At 40.1% G+C, this 26,989-nt stretch overlaps 1 protein-coding gene across 11 annotated transcripts in view; it reads right to left on the bottom strand.

Moving 5' to 3' along the window:
* The window catches only part of OXR1 (oxidation resistance 1), a 240,229-nt gene that overhangs the window by 60,779 nt on the left and 152,461 nt on the right, over positions 1-26,989 (bottom strand). For 2 of the 11 annotated variants that reach the window (XM_042836480.1, XM_042836438.1), the window contains exon 1: positions 6,841-7,009. The exons of 7 other annotated variants lie outside the window; for them this stretch is intronic. In XM_042836480.1, coding sequence (XP_042692414.1) covers positions 6,841-6,994 — 154 coding nt within the window. In that variant the 5' untranslated portion in view covers positions 6,995-7,009. Of the gene's footprint in view, positions 1-2,774; positions 2,946-6,081; positions 6,157-6,840; positions 7,010-26,989 lie in introns of those variants that run through there. 2 more of the 11 variants (XM_042836443.1, XM_042836450.1) reach the window with 2 other exon arrangements.

Raw genomic sequence — 26,989 nt, forward strand, 5'->3', positions numbered from 1 at the left:
CTTTAGCACCATGTGAAACAATTTTCTAATTGATATAACAGAGGAAGAATTGATAGTATAGTTTATTAGTTTTGTTCCACTCGGTAGCAATTAGATCTTTAAAATCTTCTTGGTTCTTTATGAAAAAAAGTTTAAGAAATCTTTATAATCTATAAGGCTTGGAGACATGTTCCCCTGCCCCCTCGAATTTTAAACAGCAGGGGCAGCATCTCAGCAGAGCTTTGCTTCCACAGTTAGAAAGTGACTACTATTTTCAGTTATCTCTCAATGTCTTAAGGGAGCTGGAGTAGGCTACAAGATGCTATGAGTTACAAGCTTGCTAGATGAAGTTTCAGCAGCCCAGACCAAGGCAGCCTCATAAACAATGCCCTCTTCAGTCCTCTTGCTTATGCTAAGCAGCTGCTTCTCACACTGTGATTCAGTCTTTCCTAGCCAGTCACATTCTCAAAAACCTTGATTTTTATCACTGCTCTCATGATTCTTTTTTTCATTTCTCCTCAATGAAGAGTCCCAAACTAACTGCATGTAAGACCTTGTTAATGCTGCATCAGCACTTCAAGCATTTCATAACAGATCTTTCTTACAACACAAACTCAACACCAATTCATCTGGTGATCCCTGTGGTAACACAGTGTCCTCCTTCTGCTATCCAGTTGAAAGAATGTTTCACAGACAGGGTAAACAGAAATGCTTCAAGTTTCCAGATTATGCCACAGGATGTGTTAGTAAGCTTCCTTCCCTGTTTTCCCAAAGTCCACATATATAGTTTAACACATCAGTCTACACAGCTGCATGCTCCACCTACTGTAGAACCTTCCTGCAGATCAAACCTATGTGACAACGAAACATTTAAGTCAAAAGAGTTGAATACTAAGATGGAAAACAAAGTCAGAAATGCTTGGAAATGAACAAATTAGTTGCCCTTCACTTTCAGATATTTGTACATTGCACACCAAATCAACACAATTGCACGTATGCAATTTGGATAGCAAGCAGCAAAATAAATAAATAAAAATCAAGCACTCTTTAGGCCAGATTTTTATGACTTTACACTTGGCCTTTTCATATTTAAGATGAAGGCATTTCTATGCTGCGTGTGTCCCTGCCCCTCAAGAGCACAAAATCAGGTAGCTCATCCAATTGATGTTGCAGACTTGTGCTCCAAAACTACTCTGCAAATATGTAAATAGATCTGCTATGCATGTGAAATTATAATCAGTGCTTCAATAGACACCTCACTGTACACATGAACTGAGGGGAGCAGCCAACATACTCGAGGGCAGGACTGCCACTCAGAAGGATGGAGACAGATTGAAAGAAGGGACTGAAGGAAACCTTATGGAGTTCAGAAGCACAACAGTGCTCTACATGGGAAAGAGTTCCATGTGCTATGCAGGTCACCTTTTCATGTCTGACCCCAACAAAATATCAGTTTTAAAACTACTCTAACGTTAGAAACTGCATTTTTATCTTTTTCCAGTTAATTCTTGCACAGCGCATTAAAACAAGAAGCACAATACAGTCAAAGGTTATGTTACTAGAATGAATTGTACCTAGATTATAAACTAACCCATAAATGACTAGAACACAACACTTCAGTAAAACAACTCATATCAGAACCCTATTGTGTGGGAAAGACTGGATTAAAAATTGTCAACTATGCCAAAGACTAGCCAAAGGGAAAAGAGAAACAAATTAACAGAATAGAGGGATATACTAATGAGTTCCCAATGGACTAGTCTTAAAAGCAATTTAATCACACATCACAGAACAGACTTGGAAGCTGATAGCACATCAACAGCAGAGGAAGATTACAGCAACATGAGGAATTCTGCAGCCAAAAAGCCTGGAGAAAGCAAATAAGGTGAAATGTAACAGTACAAAGCACAAAGTGAAGCAAAAGATCATTTAATATCACATATGCAGGGAACACAATTTCTGATACAAAACAGTGGCGCACAAGTTGAAAAGACTGTGCATATATTAACATATCACAAGATGACTGAGTCATCAGCCTGATATGTTCCAAGATTACATTTTCTTCTTATGCCTCTATCAAGTGAAGTATTTTCAGACGTGAGAGAGAAGCACTGATGTCTTACTAAAAGGTGCTGGTACATTTTACATATACATGCTGATCTAGATGAAGTACAAGAAAGCCTGGAGAACTGTTGCTCCTCAATTCGAAGCTTCTACCATGTTTTATCACAGACCTGTTAAATTTAAGTTCCTAGAAGTTAAGTACGTGAGAAAATAACCGACCTCTTCTTTTTTAAAAGACATTGAATGTTATTTTATTACTGCTTTATCCCAAATCTTACAGTAAGACTTGACAAATATGCTATAACTCTGCCCTTTTTACTTCTACTGCTCTGCTGCTGCTCCACTGGAGTACAGAGCAGGTACAGGACACATGGCTTACTGGATATACTGTGCATTGTTATCAGTCGAGAGCTGATATGACAGAAGTGTCAATAAATCCACAGGCCACTTGGCTGAAATATGAACAAACAATTGATCCCAGGGGAGAAGACAACACAAGGTCTTCAAAAAAAGGCAGCAAGAACAATTCCCCTTACAGACTGAGCGAGAGGATACTCTGAACTAGGAGTTCTGAATGACTGATCCTCATTTCTTCAACTTCCGTACTTAAAGATACACTGCAGGAAGTCAATACTGCTTCTGATGTTTGGCTCCTCCCTTCACAAACGGGCCGCAGACATAAGTGAGGGGAGAACACCTAGGAGGGGCTATGAGTAATAGACCACTGTTACCTGGAAGAAAATTCCTCAGTGCAGCTATTCCATACTCTGCTTTAAAGCAGAGGTGCTGTCAACATCAAATCGCATCAGCTGGGGATTGGTTGAGTCAAGGAAGTAAGACTTAAACTGATGGAAATTGGCCTGTCATCTGTACCAGTCATGTTCTACCCTCCTAATGAAATTCTTTGTACTGTCCAGTTTAAACTTCACAAGTCAGAACTTGCTGCCCCCTCTTTTATCATCTGTTACTACTGAGAACAATCACACCCCCTTAAATCCCCCTTAATTGTACCTGAATCCTTCTGCCCCCCTCTGGGCTAGGCTGAAGGCCTTCTCTCAGTCCCTCATAAGTCATGTAACTTAAACTCCTAAACAGACTGGCATTCTTCTGCTAGACCCTCTACAAAATCTCAGCAGCCTTCTTGAACTGTGCTGCACAAAGCAGGATACAGTAATGCATATGTGGTCTCACAAGAGCCAGACAAAAGAAGCAAAATAATGTCCCTCACAGTGCCAGCCACACTCTCTTCTGTAGCAGATTAAACAAACGGCATATTAAGTTATAAGACATGCTCCTAGCTCATTTCAGCAAGTTCTGTATGAATTAAACTCAAACCAAACTGAAAGTTCAAGTTAATAATTCTGCAGTGAAGATAATCCTTAATCACACATTCTCTAAAGCCTCAAGTCACATACTAAAGCAAATAAAAACGCACATAACTTCACTATATGAACACCTATGACACATAGCAACAGACAAAAGCTGCACAGCTGCCAAGCTGCGTGGTGCAGTCAACATACTGGAGGGAAAGGATGCCCTTGGGACCTGGCTTGAGAGGCGAACCCATAGGAATCTCATGAAGTTCACCAAGGCCACGCACAAAGTCCTGAACTTGGGTCAGGGCAATCTCAAGCACCAAGACAGAGAATGGACTGAAAGAGACTGAGAAGGTTTTGGAGGGGTGTTGATGAGAAACTAAACGTGTGCTGGCAACATGCACTTCCAGCTGAGAAGGCCAATGGTATCCTGGACTGCATTAAAAGAGAGGTGATCAACAGGGCAAAGGAGGAGATTTCCCCCACCTACTCTGCCCTTGTGAGACCCCTTTGTAGTCTCTGGAGTGTGTGTACTGGCAACATCAGAGCAGAGCAAAACAGACGTAGAACTGTTAGAGCAGGTCCAGAGGAGGCCACAAGGATGCTCACAGGATTGGAACACCTCTCCTGTGAAAAAAGGCTGAGTGAGCTGGAGTTGTTTAATCTGGAGAAGGCTCTGAGGATACTACACTTTCAGTACCTAAGGGCCTTTCAGTACCTAAGGGGGACCACAAAAAAGCTGGGCAGGGACTCTTCACTAGGGAGCATAATGACAGGACATGGAATAATGGCTTTCAACTAAAAGAAGACAGGTTAAGATTAGATACAAGGAGGAAATTCTTTACTTGGAGCAGGGTGAGGCACTGGTACAGGCTGCCCAGAGAAGCTCTTGATGCCCCATCCCCAGACGTGTTCAAGGCCAGGCAAGGTGGGGCCCTGGCCAACATGATCCAGTGGAAGGTGTTCCTTCCCATGGTAGAGAATTGGAATGAGATAACCTTTAAGGTTTCTTCCAGCCCAAATCATTCTGTGATTCTAAAATTCTATTCTAAACTTTCCTCTCTAAATCCAAGCCACACACACATACCAGCTCCTTGTAGAAGTTACCAATGGACCATCTTTAGGAGTGTTCCTGTAAAACTCAAGTGGCTTTTCCCCCACCCTCAAAAATGAACGAGACGCTGAAATTACTGGTAGCATTGGTCTTGAAGTTGGATACTTCCTCTAGAATTTGTTTCTCTTTGCCTTTTTTTTTAAAAAAAAAAATCTTCTACCACACTCATTAGTGGACAGAATGTATTTTTAAAGTTACTTCACATGCATGGTTGCATGACACAAACAACATGAACTGGTCCAACAGGTTTACAGCCTCTTAGGGCACTATTCAGTCTCTCAACCTCACCTTTCTCCCTTCCAGGAAGGGACAAAATCTGTTCAGCACATACCTGAAGGAGGATATAAGCTCACAACAGCTATTACAACACAGCATTTGACCAGAAAAAAAAATGCAGGAGCGGAAAGGCTGGATCCAAAACACCACATAGAGACAGAACACTTGGAACAGTTAGTATCTGCCATTAAGGTTTAGGTTAGCTTCACAGTACCCACCTTTGACTTGAAATCCAACCTCTCCTTTAAGTATTGTAATTGCTGCTACAGCTTTCACAGCACATCACCACCGCACAGGCAGATTCCAAAGCCCAGCAAAACACTTGCTACATGAAAAATTCTAAATTTGATGAGAATTTGCTTCTGCCTCTAAGTGACCTAAATCATGTGAAGGAGACAGCACGGAGAGCAAAGATCTAACTGCCTCACACAGCACGGGTTAGGACAACTCAAGGGATGTTTCTGTCAAAAAGGAATGTCCGATTCTGTGCACACAGAAATCCATTTTGTATTTCAGAACAGCAATGATCCTTCACTAATGCTGACATTAAATATTACACCATACCAATATTTCGGGAAATACACTCCATGCTCAAAGCCAGAGGGGAAAAAAAATAATATTAAGCTACAGTCCAAACTAATCCTTTGCCCCTGAGTAGGAGGGGAAAAAAAAAACAACACAGGAGCTTCTTCCTCCAAGTCATCATGTATTACAGGAGATGCCACAGACTTTTCAACAGCTGAACACCTGGCCTTAAAACTGACTTGAAGACACCTGAAGAGTTTTACTGTTATTTTGCATCCACAAAAGAATATTAGCAGTCTCTGTTAACAAGCCTTCAACAGTTTGTGGAGGACAAAAAGGTATTTTAATCTCATTGCTGAAATACCTTGCTGTCTTCTTCTCATCCTGTTCCTTTAGATGGGGGAGAAATAAGGCAGAAAGTGTAGCACTGTAAACATAGCTGGTCTCCTATGATCCTTTTTGTACAGGTATGACCCAAGACAACAAGAACAGCATCATGTACATCTCACTCTGCACAGGCACTTAACTGTTGCACTAAGATCTTGTTTCTTACCATTAAAAAAAAAAAAAAGTCCTACTTACAGTGTGATCATCCACTTAACACTGAGCTGCTTGACACTGAAAAACTGAAAACACTACTTATTGTTAACTACCCAGCAGACTTCTGAAAGACATTTTCACAAACAGCTTTATACAGCTTCTTTCCAAGCAGTCCCCAGCCACACTGCTTTTACCAGCTAAGGCACAGGTTGTTTCTTCAGCCCTGCCTGTAGCATTACTTCGCTGGAGCCCTCACTGCCCACACACCTGCGTGCATACACGTTGCCCACACCTCTGTTCCTCGCGGCACATCTTGCCGATCTGGATGCAATACCCTTACAGACAGCACAGTGCAGAAAGGGGGGAGATTTGAGCAAAGAATAATACGGAAGTCACTTGCTGTTTCCTCACTGATCCGGCGGACCACCGAAAGGCAGATGTACTACTTCTGATCTTCCTAAAGTACTCCTGCAAGTTCCCCAGAAACACGTGGAAAGCAGGAACTGCCCTGAGCAGGAGAGAGCGCACAACCGAGCGAGCCCGTGCTGCGGCCGCTTCTGCCCCAATCAGCAGCACCGCAGGCAGGCGCGTGGGAGGCGTGAGCGAAAGCGAACACCGCAGCGCTGCCACCGCCACGAGGACCCGCGGGAACGCAGCGCCGGGCAGCCCCGCCGGGGCAGGTGCCGAGGCGGCCGCCTCGCGGTGTGACAGCGCCAGGCCGCGGCCTCCCTTGGCCGCCCTCTCGCCACTCCCCAGCCCGGGGCCGCTTTCCAGCCGGCCCTCGCAGCGGCTCCGCCACCCGTCCGGCGAAGCTCCGAGCGAGGCGGCGGCAACGCGCGGCCCGCCCCTCCTCCCTCCCGTGTTCCCGAGTCGGTGCCGGGACGGACCCCCGCCCCGCTCCGGACAGGCCGCGCTCCGGGCCGGCCCCGCCGCCGGGCGGCAGCAGGGAGGCGGCGCGGCCTGGCGGGACGCACGGCTCTGTCCCTCGGCCGGCCCGGCCGCTCCCGGCCCCGTCCCCGCCGGTACCTGGCGCGGGCTCGGCGGGCTGCGGGACCGCACGGCTCACGCCGTCCTGGAAGCGGACCTGGCGGAGGCCGCCGGGCACGGCCGCCCAGAGGCGGCTGGCGGTGCCGCGGAGCAGACGGCCGCCCTTGCCAGTGAAAGCGGTGAGGTAGTCCATGGCGGAGGGGCTCCCGACGGCCACGGAGACCACCGGCAACCCACACGCTCAGCTCCGCACGGCCGCCGGCCCCGCTTCACAACTTGGGGAAACTTTGGGGCTCGGCCCCGCCTCCATTTAAAGGAGCCGCGGCGCCGCCGGAGCTGGGCGCGGGCGGGCCCGGGCCGCCAGCGCGGGGCTGGGAGGTGCGGCCCCGCGGGAGCTCCGCGCCGTGAGGGAGCGGCTGCCGCCTCAGCCGGAGGACGCGGGATGCCGTCCCTCAGGGCGCCTCCCAAAGTGACTTCACATCCCGGTGCCTCGGAGTTTCTTCGTTTTTCCACAGATGCGCTCCGGGCAGATCTCGGAGTGCCCATCTGCTCCCAGCCCGGCTGCTTTCTGCCCGCCCCTGAGCTGACTGCTGGCAGCCACAAGCAGGAGCAATGGATGCCTGGATCTCTGCTACCCTTTGTAACCAGAACAGTTGGGACACTAATTCCCTTTAACGTCAAGGTACATGCACCTGTGAACTTATCTGCAGTTCAGAGGGTTTGGTTACACCGTGCAACCTCCTTGCTGTACAGTGATGTGCTGGTTAGCTTTCTGCTGACTTTAAACTTTCACACCTCTGCTCCCTTTCACTGAAGAGGATGAAAATGATCCCTGAGATCACAGAATCACAGAATGGCTTGGGTCGGAAGAGACACTAAAGCCCACTCAGTTCCAATCCTGTGGTGTGAGCTGGGTGCCACCAAGCAGATCAGGATGCTCAGGGCCCCATCCAACCTGGCCTTTAATGCCTCCAGGGATAGGGCATCTCTCTGGGCAGTCCTCTAACAGCTATAGTTGTCAGGATACTTCACCACTGCAAAAGCAAGACCAGATGCTACACTACATGCTTTTGCCTTAGATCAGCTGTATTTCTGACACTTTCCTGCCACACGGGAAACCACCACTGTGCTGGTCCAGCCAGGTCCTCCCTGCATTCATATCAGTGGTGGTGAACAATGAGGCCTCACTCAGCCTTTCAACTCATGAAGCCACTTCAGACTTGTAGTAGAACTTAACATAGTGTATGCACAAATATTTCTTTATTTTTGAAAGTATCATTTGATTTGTGGTGTTCATTTGAATACTTGCATTCTTGGTGCACACACTTCTTGGAACTTTCAAGGTTTAAAGAAGTCAAACCAATTAGAGCATATTCCAGCTTTTTTTTTTTTTTTTTTAATAGAGAAAACTATCTCCTGCATTCAGTTTCATGAGTGACATCTGCCTTAAGATGTGTGTTCTACAGATGGGGAGGCCAGAAGTAAGATTACTATATTTACTACCTGTGCCATAGACATTATGAACACAGAACAGTAAATTAATGTTCTTATATTCCAGTCAGAGCATGATACAATTATATGCTACATCTAGCTGCAAATGAAAGCATTGTTTAATAAAAAATGCTCTTGTTGAGCCAAGTCTATTGTGTGTAGGCAGAACAGAGGAACAAAGTGCTGAGCTATCTCAACTCCTATTCACTCGTAGCAGCTGCTCAATTAAATCAGAGTTTAACGTCAGCATTTTGGAGTGCTGATTTCTGAGGGTTACTTGATGTAAACAGTATACTCAAATCAACTCCTCTACTACTAAAATCAGTTCCTACTCAGGAGATAACGATGTTCCATTTTCATTTTCTCCCAAATAAAACATTTCACTGAACTAAAATGAATTTTCAGCAGAATTAGCTCCTCCTCTCCCTCTCCCTTTGCCCTCCTCTAAAAAACCTGCCAGTAGAAATGAATGTGTGATCTGTCAGTTCTAGAATTAATGAATAAATCAGGAACTGCAGAGTCATGCACTACGTGGTCCAAGTACCACTAGATGTTTGGTATATAAACTATCCTGCCTACCAGATTTCTCCTGCCCTAAACACTGTAATTAGTTTTCATTATATTTCAGTGTTTCAACTGTTGGCAGTGAAAAAACTACAGTCAGTCTTTTGCTCTGCTTATTCTATTTTAGAGAAAATATACCTATGTTTTTGCACCAGAAATAAGCTTAAAACTAATGATCAGGTGCCTTGAAACTTTGAGCTGGCTTGTCCACCAGTATTATAGCCACATATGCATCTCTGTTATTATTTCCTTCTATTGACCTATTCAATGAGCAACATATGTCCTTTTTTGTCATAAAACTAAACCAAATGTAAGTATTTTTGTTAATATTTATGATAATTTTTACATTTTAATTATTTTACAATTTAAGTATTTTAATTTGGATTGATCTTGAACATCTTTACAGATCAATGTTCCTTCATCATACTGCCTTTATGTCCTCAGTGTCTAGAAACAACAGTTTTTGTGAATATACAAAGTTCTAATAAGAATTTCTACAAGAACTTCCTATCTGATCTCTGAATGTGCAACATGACATATCCTTAGGATTATTTTTTAGCCTGTGGTATTAGTGCCAAAAATGTATCTCTGTTAACTCTACAATCACTTAAACCTTGCTATCCGAAACAATGAGCTGCTTCTACCTTCCCTCTATTGTTTGTGCCTGTTACCACGCTACCACAGAATCACAGAATGGCCTGAGTTGAAAGGGACCTCAAGTACCTGAATCTCCAATCCCCCTGCCACCATTAGTGTGAGCACCAGTATCCATTTGGCTGGTGAGTTAATTGTACAGTAAAAATGATCCACTTAAAAGTATTTTTTAGTTTAGTGGAAAGTAACTAAGCATATCTACGTTTGTATTTTTTTTTCCCCTCAGGGTTAATATTATCAGCAGCCAGATCTCCAAATCTGCTTCGTGCTGCAGCTATATGTAAACACTCACAGAAGCAGATATTATAAAGCAGACAGCTGCATCTTAAGAGAACTGACAGTGTAAAGATAAGAGAACATGGATCAGTTTTGATCAAATAAAAACACAACAAGTAAAAAAATATTTTTAAAGTCTGAAGGTAGAATTGTATATAGAAGTACTTTAAAGGAGAAAAAAAAAAAATAATGATGTCATAGCAAGTGTTACTGACGTAGAATTTCTCTGGGGACAGATACTGGGGACAGTTGCTTGCGAAATTCATTCGTAATACTTTGTTAATTGCAGTAACTAATTCCAGGCAAAATGCCAGTAAATGTTGTGCAGTTTCCTTAGGTCTCAGCCACTCACATGCTTGGTGTACAGGATATGGGCCTCTTGCTTTCCGTCTTGCCAAAGTTTTAGCACTACTAAGCTGCAGACAAAAGGACAGAAGCACTAACACAAAGCCTCTATTTTATCTTGTGAGAAGCAAGATTTGTGCATGCTTTCTGAGATGAGAAATCATGGTTTTGATAATTTGACAATCAGTCAGAACCAGTGTTTGTATATTATTTGATGTAAGTAACAACTATATGCAACTACGTAATTTTGACAGCCATAACCAAATGCCTCAGCACCCATTCTGGAGGCACCTATTCTCATTTGATGCTATGATGAGGCTGTTTGCCTCTAAATTACCATCTCTGGTCAAGATTCCATCCATTTACATGGTTGCAAAGCCTATAATGAGTGACTAAATTAGGGATTTGAATTAGAACATGAATAAAAGCATAACTTCTCTTACTAAAAACAGATTTCATTAAAAACTAATGTAAAGCAAGAATCATTTTTTTCTAGTGCAAAAGATAAACTCTTAGGAGAGAAATTCATGGGCTGCAGTTTGTTTCCAATGCTATTTCAGTGAAAAATAAAGCAATGCAGAATGAATATGCATTCACTGAAGGAGGAGCTAGAACTGAGGCATGCAGAACTTCCACATTCTCAGGTGCATTTCCCTATTAAACCCTTTAATTTGAATGAAGAAGTATGGAAGTACGTAGTTCTAGAAGTAAAAATGGTCACACAAATTGATTTTTGTAAAGGTCCAAATAGTTCCAAAGTTCAGTGTTACTATGAACTTGGGAGAAGGTGAAAAGAGATAACCAGTCGGTGGCACCGAGTAAAGGAGTCTATTGAAAGCGGGTTATTTCCTGAGAACCATCAGCCAGGGGTGTCTGTCCATATAGGTTTCACAAAACTACATTCTCCTCTCAGATGAGATGCTGAGCAAGAAGGCAGCTCTCATTACCTACATAATAGTTTCAGAAATGATAAACCTGGCATCTCACACTTTAGAAATAGGGCTATACTTCCATTTTTTATAACAAGCTCCCTATGACATTAGAATGAAATGGGAGATCAGTCTGATCATTGCTGATCATTGTTCCACAGGAAATGGAACACTGAAAGAACAAGACAGAATAAGCAGGGGGAAAAAGGGAATTTGCAGTCCTTTGTTGTAGGCTGCTGCACTTCAAGGATAGCTTATATATCTGCTTATTCCTGAAAAAGCAATGAAAAAGACAGGACTTCACCACAGCCTCTCTTTTAGAATAGTTACTTTCTCAGTAGAAAACTAAGTCTAATTCCAACTTTATTAGTAATTCAAATCAGTTTCAGTAAGGCTTTCATTTCTTTTTGTGGAAGCTATATAATGAAGGTACCACAAGTAAACGTGAGGTTTCTCCAGGCTGAGGAGAACATCTGGATAGCACCTCAGCCTCACCCTACAATGCACTTCAGCACCAAAGCCCTCAGTCTTAAGCACTGCTCCTTACATTTCATTTCATGATATTTAAGTATCATAACATTCCTTGTGTTTAGTTTTTTGTCTTATCAAATGTAAGAAGTTTTTAAAAGTCCAGCTACACCATCTGACCTACTTGACCTTTGTCTGTATTGTGGCTACAAAAACTGTGCATGTCTTTCCTTGTTAGGTTGGTATCTAATGTTATTCATGTCAGACTATTTATACTCAGGGCAGCCCAACAAGTCCTTTTGCATTCTTACAAGAACCTCTGCGGGGAGAGCAACTTTTGCTTTTCTAGTCATATTTGAATACTCTATACTGGCATACACATCATAGTGATGAAAATTCATATTAAGAATATGAAAATCTACAGAAATAAACATAAAATCAATGAGCGTATTTTACTCCATAACATATGCTTAGCTTCATTTTTCAAAATAGTTTGAGCAGATTTCAGAAGTATTCCACAATTTTTGATGCTTCTGGGATCATTGAATTTCAGCTGTACGTGGACTGAATTTTCACATATTTAGGTAAATAACAACCTCTGTTTCCTTCAGTTAATTACATTCCCTGAAAAATTATATCCCATAGTCACTATCCAACTCCAATTTAAGTGGCAATTAGCACTACGAGAATGTGTATTCTAAAACTAAATCTATACTTTCCTTATTTTCCCAAAGAATATTATGTATGCTCGGATGTAGAAATGGTCTGTTCTACAGTAACATATGACAGCATGTGTTAGAATATCAAAGATACAAACATGGAAGTTCTCAAATTTGTCTCTGAGGACAAGTGCAGATCTTGTTGGGACTTTTCCAAGTTTATGGCAGAACTTCAGTTTCAAGTGCAATTACACAGCTACCATATCAAATAAACAGAAAATGACCTCCAGATCTTCAGTTCATACTTACTTGGTCTATAATAGCTTATTATGAAGGGTACATTCTGTACTGTTCAGGGGATTTTATAAAAATTAATGTGGACCCTAAGAAATATGCATGCACACGCATGCATATGCAGGCGTCCTTGCAGTTTAAGGAAGCTCACCAGGTAGAACACTAGCTGAACAAAGTTAATTTTCTGTAGGCACAGATGTCTCCCCATCTTCATGTTACCATCTTATTTTTATCTTATTTTTCTCATCTTATTTACTATCTTATTTTCTTCTTTCATCATATGTTTTGAAACTGGATGAGGAAAAAACTAACAATGTAATTGATGACTCCATAGTATTTACTAGTTAATCTCATCCTCCATAGACACATGAATTATTCAAATGATAAATGTTGTTTGTGAAAGCAGATCAGAAAAGTGATTATCCCCCAGATAGTGAATCTTAGCAGAAAGGCTCAACATTCTTTCGCTTTTTGCAGAACAACTCTAACTGTTCTATCCTTCACAGTCATTAAATGCTTATCATGTTGTTAATGGACTCTGTCCCCGTAAGGAGGTTGCTGATACTTGCTCAGAAACGACAGAACCAAATTCCAACTGTCCACAGGCCTCTTTTCACTATTAGATTGGTTCATAATAACCTAAAATGTCCCATTGGTAGGATACTCACTGTTGTCGAAGCTCGGTTCCATAGCATGCCATTTCTGAAGGCTATGCAATCTCAATGAAACCAAGATTTCAAATCAAATCACGGATTCATAAAAAATGTTTTAAAATCAGTGTCTTGTTACCTCATGAGCAGCTGTATTTTATGTATTCATAGCAAGATCCACATATTTCAGAAAGCCATACTCCTGCCTTGAGGGGAAAAAACTTCACGTCAATAGCTGAAGTAATGAAAAGGTTCTCTGTCTGAAGATATAACTGACTGCTCGTCACATACTCACATTATATTCATTTGGCACTATATCAGTTTCGAATGCAGAAGAGATTCTGCTTTTAGTTCTAGATTCTGAGTTTTAATTGCAACCTAAGATACAAGGAGATAAAGGGATCCTTTCCATGGATCTGAACAAAATGTTTCTGCTCAGAAACCTGGAAAAAGCAGAGTTAAGAACAGCTGATTAACCGCTTCACAATGCCAGTTCTAAGTGGGAATGCCATCTGAAGTAGAATGATATTCTTGAGATAAATGGGCCAAAAATATCATCAGATATTATCAGGAGCCTGAATAAGGCTAATGGCAACAGCTGAGCCTTCTGGCTGCAATTTTATTCCGGTAATAAGAGCTACTGATTCTCTTTTTTACTTGTTCCTGCTTTGGCAGTACATTCTAAGATTAAGTATTAGTTGAAAAAGAGTGAATTCTGTTCCGTTCTTTGTCACCTGGTATTTTTGTTGTTTTTTTGTTGATCTTTTCCTTAAGTAAAGTAAGTGCATGAAAGTCTCCTGTACATACCTTTTCCTGAGCCATATAAATCCATGCAGGACATTCCTGAAATATTCTTTTGAATGAAACACAAGAAGGAGTATGTTGATCTCAGTAGGAGGAAGTTCTGCTTCTTCTTCCTTGTTAAATCTTCCCTCTTAAGCAACATCTGCTCTCTCTCCCTCCCTCCCCCACTAGCACTATATCACAAGCATATGCCTGATTCATTTGCTCCAATAATATCATGTATAAAACCTGCAGAGCTTACTCACTCTGTCCTTTTGGGGTTAATGGCTACAATTTATCCTGAAAAATCAGATACTTTGCTTTTAGCTAGCTAAATCATTTGGATTACTATATTATCACTGAATTAAGAAACTATTTTATTCACATTACTTGTTGCACCCAGCATTTCACAGCTTTACATTACCCTCTTATCTCCCTCACTCCTTAATATCTTGTCCTTGATTACTGCTAGTTTCCCCCAGAGATGATTTGCACTGTTTTCTCTCTTTCATTCAGTCACATTTCGCTGCAATGCTGTATACAACATTAAGAACCTGTGCACATACACAGCTGAACAGATCCTGTTTGCCTCTGTACTGGCTGTGTCTCAGAACAGCGGCTCACTGAAGAAAGATGTCCTAACCGTACTACAGTACAGAGTACTATAGAGTACTGCAGAGTCAGTAGAGTACAGCTGTCTCATTTTTGTTCCAGAAATTGGAATGGTTAGCCCAGCTAACCATTGCACTGTTACTGGCACGGTGCACTGCTGCAGAAATGAGGTACTAAGATCAAGTGCTAGGATGATGATCTATTGCAGATCTATGCAGGGCCATAAAAGTCAGTTACACTCTGCATAAAATGCAATTGTTTAATTTTTAATAGTAACCCTACACATCACCATCTGATTATAAAGGCTCAGTTCTTAAATATGGAGTACTAAATATGCCACTAAGTTCTTTTTTATTTGTCTCCATCAAGCGCTAAAATTACAGCTGTTTTTGAAGTTCAGTAGTGCTGATATACTCTTTACTGCTGTAATTAAGTATCATCTTTATTAGGAGCCTGAAGAAATAGAACTAAAACTAAGATTTTAGACTCGATTTAGGGCAGCACTAATTTTCCTTCCTTTGCAGAGAAAGCTTTGGTGTACTTGGTAGTAGTGAAGAGCCTCTGGGGCTACTCAAGACTTCATGAAGAAACTAAATTGTAATACAGCGATTAGACATCTGGATCAGTGCAATAGCAAAGTATCAACAGAAGTTTTAAGTCTTGGTTTATGAAGTCACTGCTTTTCTTTGAAGTATTGGAAGAATAAGTGGATATGAATAATCAGTTGATAACAGCATATTCATTTTCCTAGACAGCTTTCCAAAGTCTCTCACCAAGGAGACAACGATGTTGTAGGATGAGAGGGCTCATGTTTTAATATCCTCTAAAGTTCAGTTAGCAAGAGGTTAGATTTCCCAGCAAAGGAAGAAAAATTATCATGGTAGCCCAACAGAGATCCATGCTTTCCAACTCGTTAATTATTAGGCAAGGAGGAAAGAACAAGAAAGTGATGGAATTTGTTGATGACATAAAGTTATGCAGTAAAGTCAAATCTCCTGAAAAAAATAGAAAAACATTTCATCATACAGTTCATAAATAAAATGGTGGTTGAAAATAGCTGTTGATAAATTTAAAGATGTTTTTCTTCTGAGTGCATGACTATGTTTACATACACATGAGAACAAGCTTTGAAATGAAATATTATCAAAAATAAATGTATTAAAATGTCAGCAGAAATCTCAAAATCAAATATACTATTAGAAAAATATACTGTTACGTGACTATAAATTCTTTTCATGAATATAGATTGATAACTTCTCAAAGAAGATACAATGTACTTAGAAACTGTGCAGGAAAGTGCAAGACGTGTCAAGATGCTACCTTGGAAAGTGGAGAAAAATATGAAGTAGGTAAGTAGAAAATTTTTGTACCCTTTCTCTCTCACAGTAAGAACTAGGGGCACCCAGTTAAATTAAATGACATAAGATTTAAAGAAAAGGAAATATTTTGTCATACAAAATAACTGAATCACAGAATTCATTTACCACAGGACACTGTATGCCAAAAGTATGAATGATTCAGAAAGTAGTTACGAAAATTCATAGAAAGTCCTTCAGGAACCATTAAGTACAAAAATATCGATACAGACTCTGGCTTTTGGAAGTCCCTACACCACAGACTCCCTAAAGTTTGGAGGAAATACTGGTAAAGTGTCATTCCACATTCGTTCTCTCGTGTATTCTTTCCCTAATTATCTGCTACTAGGCACTGTGGGAAACAAGACATTGAGCTGGATGTGAGTAAAGCATTACTTATCTCATCCTGCTCAGCCATTCTGATGCCATGACACTGCGCTGGAACCAGGGAAAGTCCTCCACAAGTTCTTTTCTTTGGTCATTCGCAGTGTGGAGGGAATGACCTATACAAATCAAGGAAGCTCAGAACAATCAGTCTGGGGACTGAGTGAGGGACAAGACACCTCAACTGCTGCAGATGTTGAAGCACAAAGAGAAAAACTATCACTCGGCCTTCATGTGTTGTGAAGTGTACAGAAGTTGGTGTGGCTTCTTGGTTACCTTACGCAGTTAACTGGAAATGTCACTCATCCACGTCCAAGGTTGGTAACTCATTAACAAAGTCAGGAACTTGTATGGAAAAGAACCCAAATACAAGACATTTTTAAACGTCTGTGCATGAAGGGCTCAGAAGTTGTACTTCTACACAGTGAAGCAAATTTGGAAAAAAGAACTGACAGGCAACGACCAGATTTTGCCAACATTCTAGGTATTTTACAGTGGCCATAGACAGCCTGAGAATAAGTCTGCAACTCTGAAAGGGCAGAGAATGAATCCTAGAGCAGCTTCAGATTTAACCTAACAAATATCCATCTGTGTTGGGGCAGCTGCCCTGCCCTGCTTGCTGGCAGCCAGGGAGAGGAGCACGTCCACACTTTGACTCCACAGATGTTGCTTCGCAGTCCATAATACAAATAGGTGGCACAGGACAGCCACAGCATTTTTCATCCACATGCACATACACAGTAGGTAATTTTTTGGTTTTGAAAAAAATAAAGTGAATCTATGGAATTTGAGCCTTTTAGAAAGAACAATCTTATTTTAATTTTTTGTTTTAGTTTCGCAATCCAAAATAACATCTACTGTCATGGAAAGTTATTGTGAGGAATGGGAGAACTGTGACTGAGGGATTAAGTGGATTGCAGACAAGACTATTACTGAGAAAAGACCATAACAAGCAGGAACAAAAATTAACCTGGACGCAGACTGTCATCAAGTGTAACAGTCTAACATCTCGTACCGGACTTAGTACAAGATGAGGCTTCACCAACAGGCAGCAGAAGCAAAACCAAAGATTTGCATGCTGAAGACTTACATCTTTGTTATTCAGTCCTTTAATAAGACATACATTTCCTAATTGTACAAGACTGAGCTAAAATATTTTTCAAATACCATCAGAGGAAAAGAATAACTTTGCTGTTGATGGACAACACAAAACATCAGGAACCATTAGTATTCCTTGGCCAAACACAGACAAGTGTATGCAGAGTAGCCACTTATTTCCAAATATTGTAACTTTTTATGATCTTCCATGCTTCCCTTGTCTTCTAGATTAAGAATATTTTACGTTTTTTCTTTCTATTCTACATGTCCTTTCTTATTTGACTGATTGACTTTTTAATAGAATTGTATTTCTTTGTGTATATAAAAATTGAACTGCCAGAAGCTTGAATAAGTGTATCCATATATATTTTTTTAATGTAAGCACACCACTTGTTCTCATATGATGCACATTTTCAATTTACATGTAATGAGCAATTTTTAAATCAAGGTGTGTTCCTCTTACAGATCTTTATCCTCAATACCAGGAAGTTTCCAGGCTTTTTACTACACAATTTATATTCAGCATTGTCTACATAAGGACTCCTCTCTAGACATTTCACTTTTATTTCAAACCATTATACTTTTATTATCTAATGTCCTTGGTCTCATGAATCACAGAAAAACAGTATTCATTCAAAAAGATATGTAGCAATTTTGTTATTGTATACTATCAGCCTTTGTTTCATTTCTATGAGGATTAGTAGTTTTGCTACTACATTCAGAAGCCAGCAGATAGAAAATGAGGCAGCAGAAAGCCTCAATGTATAAAGTGTGCTGTATACGCTCTTCATTCATGCAAGTTTACTTACGTGAACATAAAGATTGAGGTCAATTATAACCTGTGGACAGCACATTAAAAATCACAATTTCTCAACAGGCTAAACATCTAATATTACTTTTAATAGGAGTGGTGACATCAGGGAGCACAAGCCATAGCATTCTGTTTCCAAGGTTACTCACAGTAGATGCCACAAGGATTTGCTGGCACTATAAACATTCCCACCCTTCCTACACAGACTGCATGTAAGCCTGCAAAACAAGCTTGAAGTGCTGCAGGGCACTGGATGACTGGTTTGGCAGATGCACAGAAAATGCTTTTGCTGAATGGATTAACAGAGAGCAAGACTTCAGTGATGACATTACAGAAATTTCAGGACCAAAGTAGTGCTCTGTGTTCACTGTAACTAAATGCTACCCTTGACAAAGTACAACGAAAATGGTCTGGATGTGGAAGCTGTTTTCCTGTTTTGTAAACCAGTCTGACTCAGGGCAATGGTGTTTCAGTAAACAAACCAGCCCTGCTCAGTGGTTGGCTATTCTGTGCTTTGAAACACAATTGATGACGCATTTGCAATCCGCAGCAGTGTTTTGACTGTTTTAATGCTTTTCCACTTGTTTGGATAGCAAAGTATTTCTTCACTTATCACTATTATCACCTTAATGAAAAAGAATTAGGAATAGAAATTGTGTGAAGCTTTCAGAGTCACACCGGTCTTTTGAAATAAGTAATTAGATCTCAGAGGGCAGAATGCAGTGGCATACTGCAGATAGCAAAATCTTGCTCAATTTTGTGGTCTGCTATGCCTCTTGCATTTTACCAAGGCATTTTGCATCATTTGAGGTTAAAAAAAATCTTAGAAATATTAAAAGGAAAAGTTGTTACTGCTTTGTTCTATTGCGCAGCAGGACTGTCCTTTCATCCTCCAAAATTCATTTTTCCATTTTGTTAATATGTCCGGAGATGCTAGTATCACCACATTCTCTCACTCCTCTTTAAATTAAATGCTCCTCCAAAATTATTTATTTTTTTACTTATGAATTAGAATCTTGAAGAAGATCTGAGACACAGACTGGCCATGTTAGTGAGTCTGCCCTGCTGTCAAATGGCAACCAGAAAATCTTTTGTTCATCTAGATGTCAGAAAGCTGGGTTTCTTCAATTTCTTTTCTTCTTCAGACTGATTAGTAGTGCTCAAAAGTGCTTGCTTGTAAGATCTTTGCTTTTTGTTTTCCAAAAGAATTCACACTTCAACAAAAGAATCCAAATAGTCACTTAGACTAACTCCCAATTTCAGGTTATTTTCTTCCTTTGTTCTTTCTTACCAACAGGCAGCCACCACACCTACATTTATTTCAGATACTGCTCTTTACATTTACTCACTGTTACAGATAGTGATAATGTTTTAGGAGAGGAAAATAGAAGTGAATTTCAGCATTCAGCTCTTAGTAAGTGAAATAAATTCTCCTTCCACTAGTTAGAAGCTGGATGATCCCGTGAAACATTTCACTGCTTACAACCAAGTAGCATGCAATTGAATTTGTTATACTTTAGTAATTTCCACTCTCCTGAGGTGTTTGTTCTCTTTCATGACTTCACTTACTTAAAACATTTGAAAGATTCAAACTAATGCCACTGTACTTATTTAAGTATCTATGTTCAGTGAGCTGGTTCTGTAATGAAAATGTGGTGGACTCAGTGAAAAGAGGGCATCTCATAAGTAGAACCTGAGTTCCTGCTGTGCTGAAGAGAGAACATTTAATTTCTAGAGAAACTGATCAAACTATCACAGCAAGGATTCAGCAGAGAGCAGTGAGTGACAAAGTATTTCCATGTATGACAATAAACAAATTGTGAACTGCCTGCTTGGGAATCTTATTCTTTATGTAATCCCTTGAAAATACCACTTTCAGTTAAAAGAGCTTTACCATTTTTCCTTTCTTATCTTTGATATCCATATTGATGAGAACAGTCTCTTTTCACATGTAACCACTCTGAACTACTACTAATAGTTTTGTACAGCTGATGATACAGATATGCATAAAGTGCCTGAAGCTGCATTGAGGAGACACTTAAAAAAGTGTATATTAGCTTAGTACCAAATAGCATCTCTAATGGCTGCTTTTCTTAAATACTTGTTCCCTTTCAGTAGTAAGAACTGCGTACACTGCGTACTGACTAGTTCAGTGGGGACAGCAGTTGAAAGAATCTAAGAACTGTTCTACTCACAAGCTTCTTTGGAAAGAAAAGGAGTTCTGTGGCCTTCTTTTACTGTCAAGAAGGTTTGGCAAAGAGAAGGAAGATTTAAGGTTGTATCTGCCATTATAATCCATGGCTATTTTTCTGCAGGACAACATTTATAAGGGAAGCCATTTTTTTACCCTCATCTGACACAATTTTCCACAGCAAGTACACAGTATCGTGATTCACACACTCCAGAATTCCTTATATGTACAGGAAAAAATCTTGCTGACCTCTCTCTTGCACTGCTGACACTGTTGAGCGTTAGCTTTACGAATCATATCCTTGCAATTCCTCCGAAGGGCAGTATCACACCATTAGAGTCATCCAGTACAGAAATACTTGATCAGAGAAGGCACTGATATAATGGCTTAACTCCAAGGCACGTTAATCTAGTAACGGGCATGGTCAAAAATGAAATAGATGCTTAGTCCAGTTTCTTCTGGCTTCTTGTGTCACAGTCCCAACTCAGTTTTGCATTTGAGGGAGGCTGTCTGAAGAGCAGAGTGGAGTGTATGAATCACAGAATCACAGGACATCGTGAGTTGTAAGGGACCCACAGAGATCACTGAGTCTGACCCCTGGCCCAACACAGAACCACACACAATTCAAACTGCACTGGAAAGCACAAAGCTGGGAGAAGAAATGTGACAGCATAATCCCACCAGCGCTACTTTCAAGTCCCACAACTTGCTTTTCTTATACCACTGCAGAATTTTATTTCCAAAGATTAATATACTGGCTAGTAAAGGGTTAATAAAGAAAAAAAAGAAAGGGGAACATTCCCTTCTTGTTAACTGCTTTCAGAGCAAACCCAGCACGCGGAAGAACTAAACTACAGCATTTGATCAAGATTTGTTAATGCCAGACACACCTTTTCCTGCCTCCTTATGATAGAAATGGTGTTTCCCTGAGGACATTCTGCAGAGGTTTGAGATGTATGGTTTTGACAGTGGAAAAGTACAAGTCTAAATATAGTACATTTTGTCAAACTTTGTTTAAAAGAATGTTCCAGTAGTTATCTATTCAAAATTTTATCTTGTTACTGGTTTCTATGCAAATTTCTTACTAGCAGGAATTTTGCAAGTAAATAATGCTAGTATGAGGCTATTAGAATGGACTGACTGCTTTGCAAGCAGCCATACAGTGGACTTTCAGGTTCACATTTATCTCTGTAATAGTTTGGAGTGCAGGAGGTCTTACATTTTTGTTCCTTCATTTTTGTTTCTGCTTCCTCTTTTTTTGGTGCACAGATCTGTGTCCAGAGGCACTAAAACTCCAGTTGGCTGCTATTTTATTTCCAGCATCTCCATGGTGGATTCTAACCAACAGCTCACAAACTTCTGTTTATACTTAAGTAGGAAAATCCAGTACTGGGCAGACAAAAAGGAGAAGAATGTAACAAGTCTTTAAGGCATGGAAATTCACTGACTGAAAATCCACAGCACTGAAATCACAAATATTAGAAATGGAGACTTTTAAGAATAAAGTGACAGACTATTAAAAAGACCTCCTTCTCAATCAGTTTGTGGTTCCCTCATTATAAACAAAACGTCACAAACCATGAAATCCTGTAGGGGAGTAGCAGAGGTATTGGCACAGTTACGATAGAGCAGAGAGGAAAGGAAGTATGTCTATGCAGTTTTTATTACACATTTGGAAGCCTTGTCTTAGTGCAAATGAGGGGTTTGCTCACAGCAGTTCATATTTTCTCCCCAATTCTGTTTTTAATGGCACTACTGGAGCAGGGGAAGGAAACAACACGCAGGGAGGCACCAGTGGGTCCAGCTCTTCCCACAAACAACATCTCCTACTGCGGGGAGCCTAACAGCGATTCTTCATACTTTACTGAGCTCTCAGCTCAACCTTTGATGCTTTCTTTGCAACCACAGGCACGTATCTGCCTCACCTCAGCATCAAAAAACATTTTCTTTTTCCCTTCTTTTTTTTCTGGTTTACTTAAAAAGTAAAGGTTTACTTAAAAATGTATTACTTGAAGCAAGTTTTTGTTCACATGATATAACCAGCTCTTCAGGCATTGCTGTGCTACTGTACATGCCCACTGGAATAAGAATGAAGAAATGATAAGAAAACAAAAATGATAAAGACATAAGGACAAATAAAGAAGAAATCTCAGCATGTGATGTAAAATAATACAGCATATTTTCATGGCATCTTACATTTTAAGATGAGATTTTAGATTTTGAAATACTTAGGAGCAGAATTAATCACAGAATTGCAGGGATCAGAAGGGACCTCGAGAGATCATCGTGTCCAGCCACCCAGTGATGTCTCTCATTATGACAGCAGTTTTTTCTACTATCTTTCTTTGCAGGAGCCAATCTATGCTGGATGACACAACCATAGTTGCAGCAGATGAATGATGAAAGTACGTATCCACAGCCACAGAGAGGCCCCTTCCTCCTGACTTCCATCCATACTTCTTAATAGAAGGGGAACTGAAGAGCAGGGACAGAGAAACTGAGCTGAAAGTTTCCTTCAGCCAATATCACAAGAAATGCTTAGGAAAAATCCTGATCTGACCCTTGGCACTAAACTGTCATTCCCATAGACTTCTGAAGATGGAACAATACTCCCAATTCCTCATTGGGAAATCCTGTGTCTCGCAAAGAACTGAGCTTTATGGAGGGAGTAAGAGCCTCCACCATCACCAGAAACAAATATGTCATAGATGGAAACAACAGTGAAACCTGAAAAGAATGCTTGTACATCACTTAACCTAGTACTTAATATAGGAAAGCTGTAAGTAAGTCATACCACGACTTGCTCTTCTCAGCATCAACTATGAAAACTCAGTGGTAGATAGCCAAGGACCACAATCCCTTTTTTTTCTATTTTTTTGTCATTAAACTTAGACTGCCATGCCTTCTCTTGGGTAACTCTTCAACCTACAGGCAGTATGGTTTGCTCCCACCCTCTTGGAGGGTGTGAAGGGATTGTGAAAGATTGCTTGGATAAATAAATGAGTAAATCTATTCCATATCCATAATAATGTATTATCACTTCTATGAAGGAAGAACTGAAAAAGTGAAAAGGATTTTGGACATTCTATAAAGTTTTCCTCCAGGTCATTTCCACATTTGAGAATTGAAAGCCACATAGGAGACAAACCAAATCTTGTTGTCAACATGAAATGAGGAACTCCTTGGGAATAACCATCCAGAAATGTATATTTCCAACCAGGTCATACTCTCAATTTGCAACAAATCTTGCAGAGGATTTAAAACAGAAAATTTAAAAAAAGAAATTAAAAAAATGTAAATGCTTATTTCTTTATTGGATATAAAGTTTTTTTTCTTCAAAAATGCTGAGCAATTATTTTACACTTCAGAAGAAATGTTCTTTTATCCCCTTAGAAAGGGACAGGCGAAGAGAAAAGCCCCCAAGATGGAAGACCTAAGGAAAAATGTGGCCAAGCTAAGATGTGCTTTGAGAACTCTGCTACCATGCTAAGTCCCAACATGCAGCTGAGGTTCCCACCTAGCTGTGAAGGGACCTAGCTAGAAGGTTCTTTTTGTCACTGATACGAAGGAATTTCTTGGAAATCCCTATGCCACAGCATGCAAGTCCATGGCCTCTAAAACAGAAGAAAAAAATCTCTGAAGCCTCCTGAGTTCCAGCAGGAAAGACAAATTTCAGTCCTTTCCAACTGCAATGAAGGTGGCTGAAGCCATGTTACAGCATGAAGTGATGGTGAAAAATTACAGAGCCCCCCCTGCTTCCACAAGGTTCATTTTTTCACTGCTTCCTAAAAGAAGTTCCACAAATGTCACATCTGATGTGGGGTTTGTACTGAGTGTGGATACTAGGTACACAGCAAAGAAAGAAAGGGAAATGGGAATCAAATTTCATTTTTATGGAGGTCTGTATTTACTAGTAGTCAAAAAAATAACATTCAGTCCATGGAAACTGACCAGGTGCAAGAGCTTCTCTTCATTTGGAGCTTTTCAAATCTTGGCTAAATTGCCAAGATGAAAATTAACTCATAAAATGACATCACAAAGTATTTAACAGAACATATTTGTTTTCATATGACAACACTACTTTTTTTTCCTAAAATAGTAATTAGTTAACCAAATATCTCATAGCAATAGAAGATGAACGGTATGAAGAACTACAAGATCAAAGAACACTTAAAAAACAGAAGCCGTAGTTTCCCTCAATCAATTATGACCCTAAGTAAAAGCAACAGGAAGTCTTTTTGATAACTTTCCAATCCCTGGATTTATGTTAGCACCAAAGGAAAAGACTACATTCATTTTAATTGACTTCTCATTTTTATTGAAGGTAATTGAATCCTTCTTCCATAATGGATGAAATAGTGCAATACAATCTATAAACAAAAAGTAAGAGCATTTTGATCCTATGATGCTGGCATAACTTTGGTTTCAGTGGTGACTTTGAAATACTCTGGAGTACTGTTCTGGACAAGAAAGACATGAACTTATCGAAGACAGCCAAACTTAGGGCCATGAAAATGATGAAGGGACTGGTGTACGTATGTGGCATGTGTAGAGAATCTGAGCGAGCTGAGACTGTTCATCCTGGAGCAGAAAAGGCTCAGGTGGGATCTTACCAATGCCTATAGATACCTGAAGGGAAAGTGCAAAGAGGATGGAGCCTGGCTCTCTTCAGTGGCCCCCAGTGCCAGGACAAGAGGAAGTGAACACAAATCAGAGCCCAGGGGCTCCCTCTGAGCACTGCTGTGCTGTGCCGTGCTGGATGACTGGCACAGGTTGCCCAGAGACTGTGGGGTCTCCTCTGTGAAACTGTGTGAGAATCCCTCATCACTAAGGTGGGCACCATTTTGCCATCAAGCTCAGCCACAAATTCCCCTCATTCAACTTCTGACAATATGCAGTTTCTGTGCATGAACTCAGTCTGTGTATTGCAAATACACATATGTACAATACTGCATTTCAGCAGAGATTCAGGGAATCTCAGGTGCATGTTTCAGGAAACACATAAATTCCATTAGTTAGCCAAGCATCCAAACTACACGAACTCAACCTCAGTCTTCCTACTGAAATAGAACAGGGCACTACTGACATCCTAATTAAATCTGAGCAAGTAAAATCCAAAACATAAGAAGTGACACTTGTGGGAGTAAATCTTTATACAAAGAAATTCAAAAGCACAAATACAACTTTTATAATCACACACTGCAATCAAACAATTTTCTAGGGAGTTTACACACTGGCTGCAATTTGTGACATTAACAGTAGAAATATAATCCTTAATTCATATTACTAAAGCTCACATCCTCATTTTTGGTGAATGTTATTTCAAACTTCAATCCAAATTTCAATCCAAATTTCAGTAAATGGCAAAAGTGTATTTTTACAAAAGAAGCTGTCTCTATAAGCCATAAACTATATTGCAATTCCTAAAAGATAAACTGACTGCTTCTCCAGTGAAAATTTACTACATTGACAAGGAGAGGAATAAGAAACAGACGATTCTGGTTGAAACTGATGTTAGAATGCTGCACCTCCCTGAACTTTTATAATTGAGTCATTTTTCTTGGTCTTACTGTCTTGGGAAAAGAGTATCAAGGTAATACTTCCATATGGTTTGTTTTCAAGTTTGAAAATGTGGTTGTGCTGAAGAATTCCTTCTAATAGATGGTACCAGACTCCTGGTTAGACCTGCTGCCAGTAGCCAAAGCAATTGAAAATGCCACTAAATGATGATCATCTATTGCATCTAACCTAGATTGGAAATGCCTGATAAATATAATGTATACAGGCATCACAATTCTTTTCCAAGGAAATTTACACACACTTGAGAGTAATAATCAAATATAAATACAGCGCATTATGACTGTTTGAGGGACAAAATAAACACTTTATCCTGAAAAAGAAGATTCAGAAATGTTTCTTATGTTGCTGCTTGTGATTAAGAAAATTAAGCCATTATTCTTTAAAGCCTCTTTTTGCTCCAAGATCTTCTTTTCCATTTCAGGTATCATTTGCAACTAAGTACTACAATAATTCATGGTTAGGTGATTATACACTCATGCAGAACAATTCATATATTAATCTTTACTTTTTCATTATTATTTCCATTTCTTCTTTTTTGATCTGAGAGCTGCATAGCTTTATATAGGAGATAAAATCTCTGTATAAAACTCTGGAAACACCAGAGATATTCCTGAAACACTTCAGCGTGGACCCAAAGTAAGCTATAGTTATCACAGTTATCTTTATAGAAATTAAATTATGTTAGGCACTTTACAAGAACAGGGTTAAATTCTAAGCCACATCTACAGTCAGCTGAATCACTGCTACCTTATTGTTCTAAGGCTGGTTCATCCAAAGCCCCAGTATACAGTATTCAAACAGCTATTTTGAAGTATGTCAACTGGGAAAGCCCCTGAAATGCTGGCCACCAGCTGTGAACAGCTAAAGCCTGTATCTGCTGCTCTGATGCTTTCTGCTCTTCCAGTTTTACTTGGTAGGATTCTCCTCTTTCCCTCCATTACTTTATTTATGATTATCTGCCCTCAGAGTTCTGTCTAGCTCTGTTTGTTGTTTTTTGTTAGCTCCCAATTAGCCCCAGCTTTCTCATTCTTTCTCCTGTCTACA

Source organism: Centrocercus urophasianus, unplaced genomic scaffold, assembly GCF_019232065.1.
Source record: "Centrocercus urophasianus isolate 14NV4802_14NV808 unplaced genomic scaffold, USGS_Curo_1.0 seq_11, whole genome shotgun sequence".
NCBI classification, from domain to species: Eukaryota; Metazoa; Chordata; class Aves; order Galliformes; family Phasianidae; genus Centrocercus; species Centrocercus urophasianus.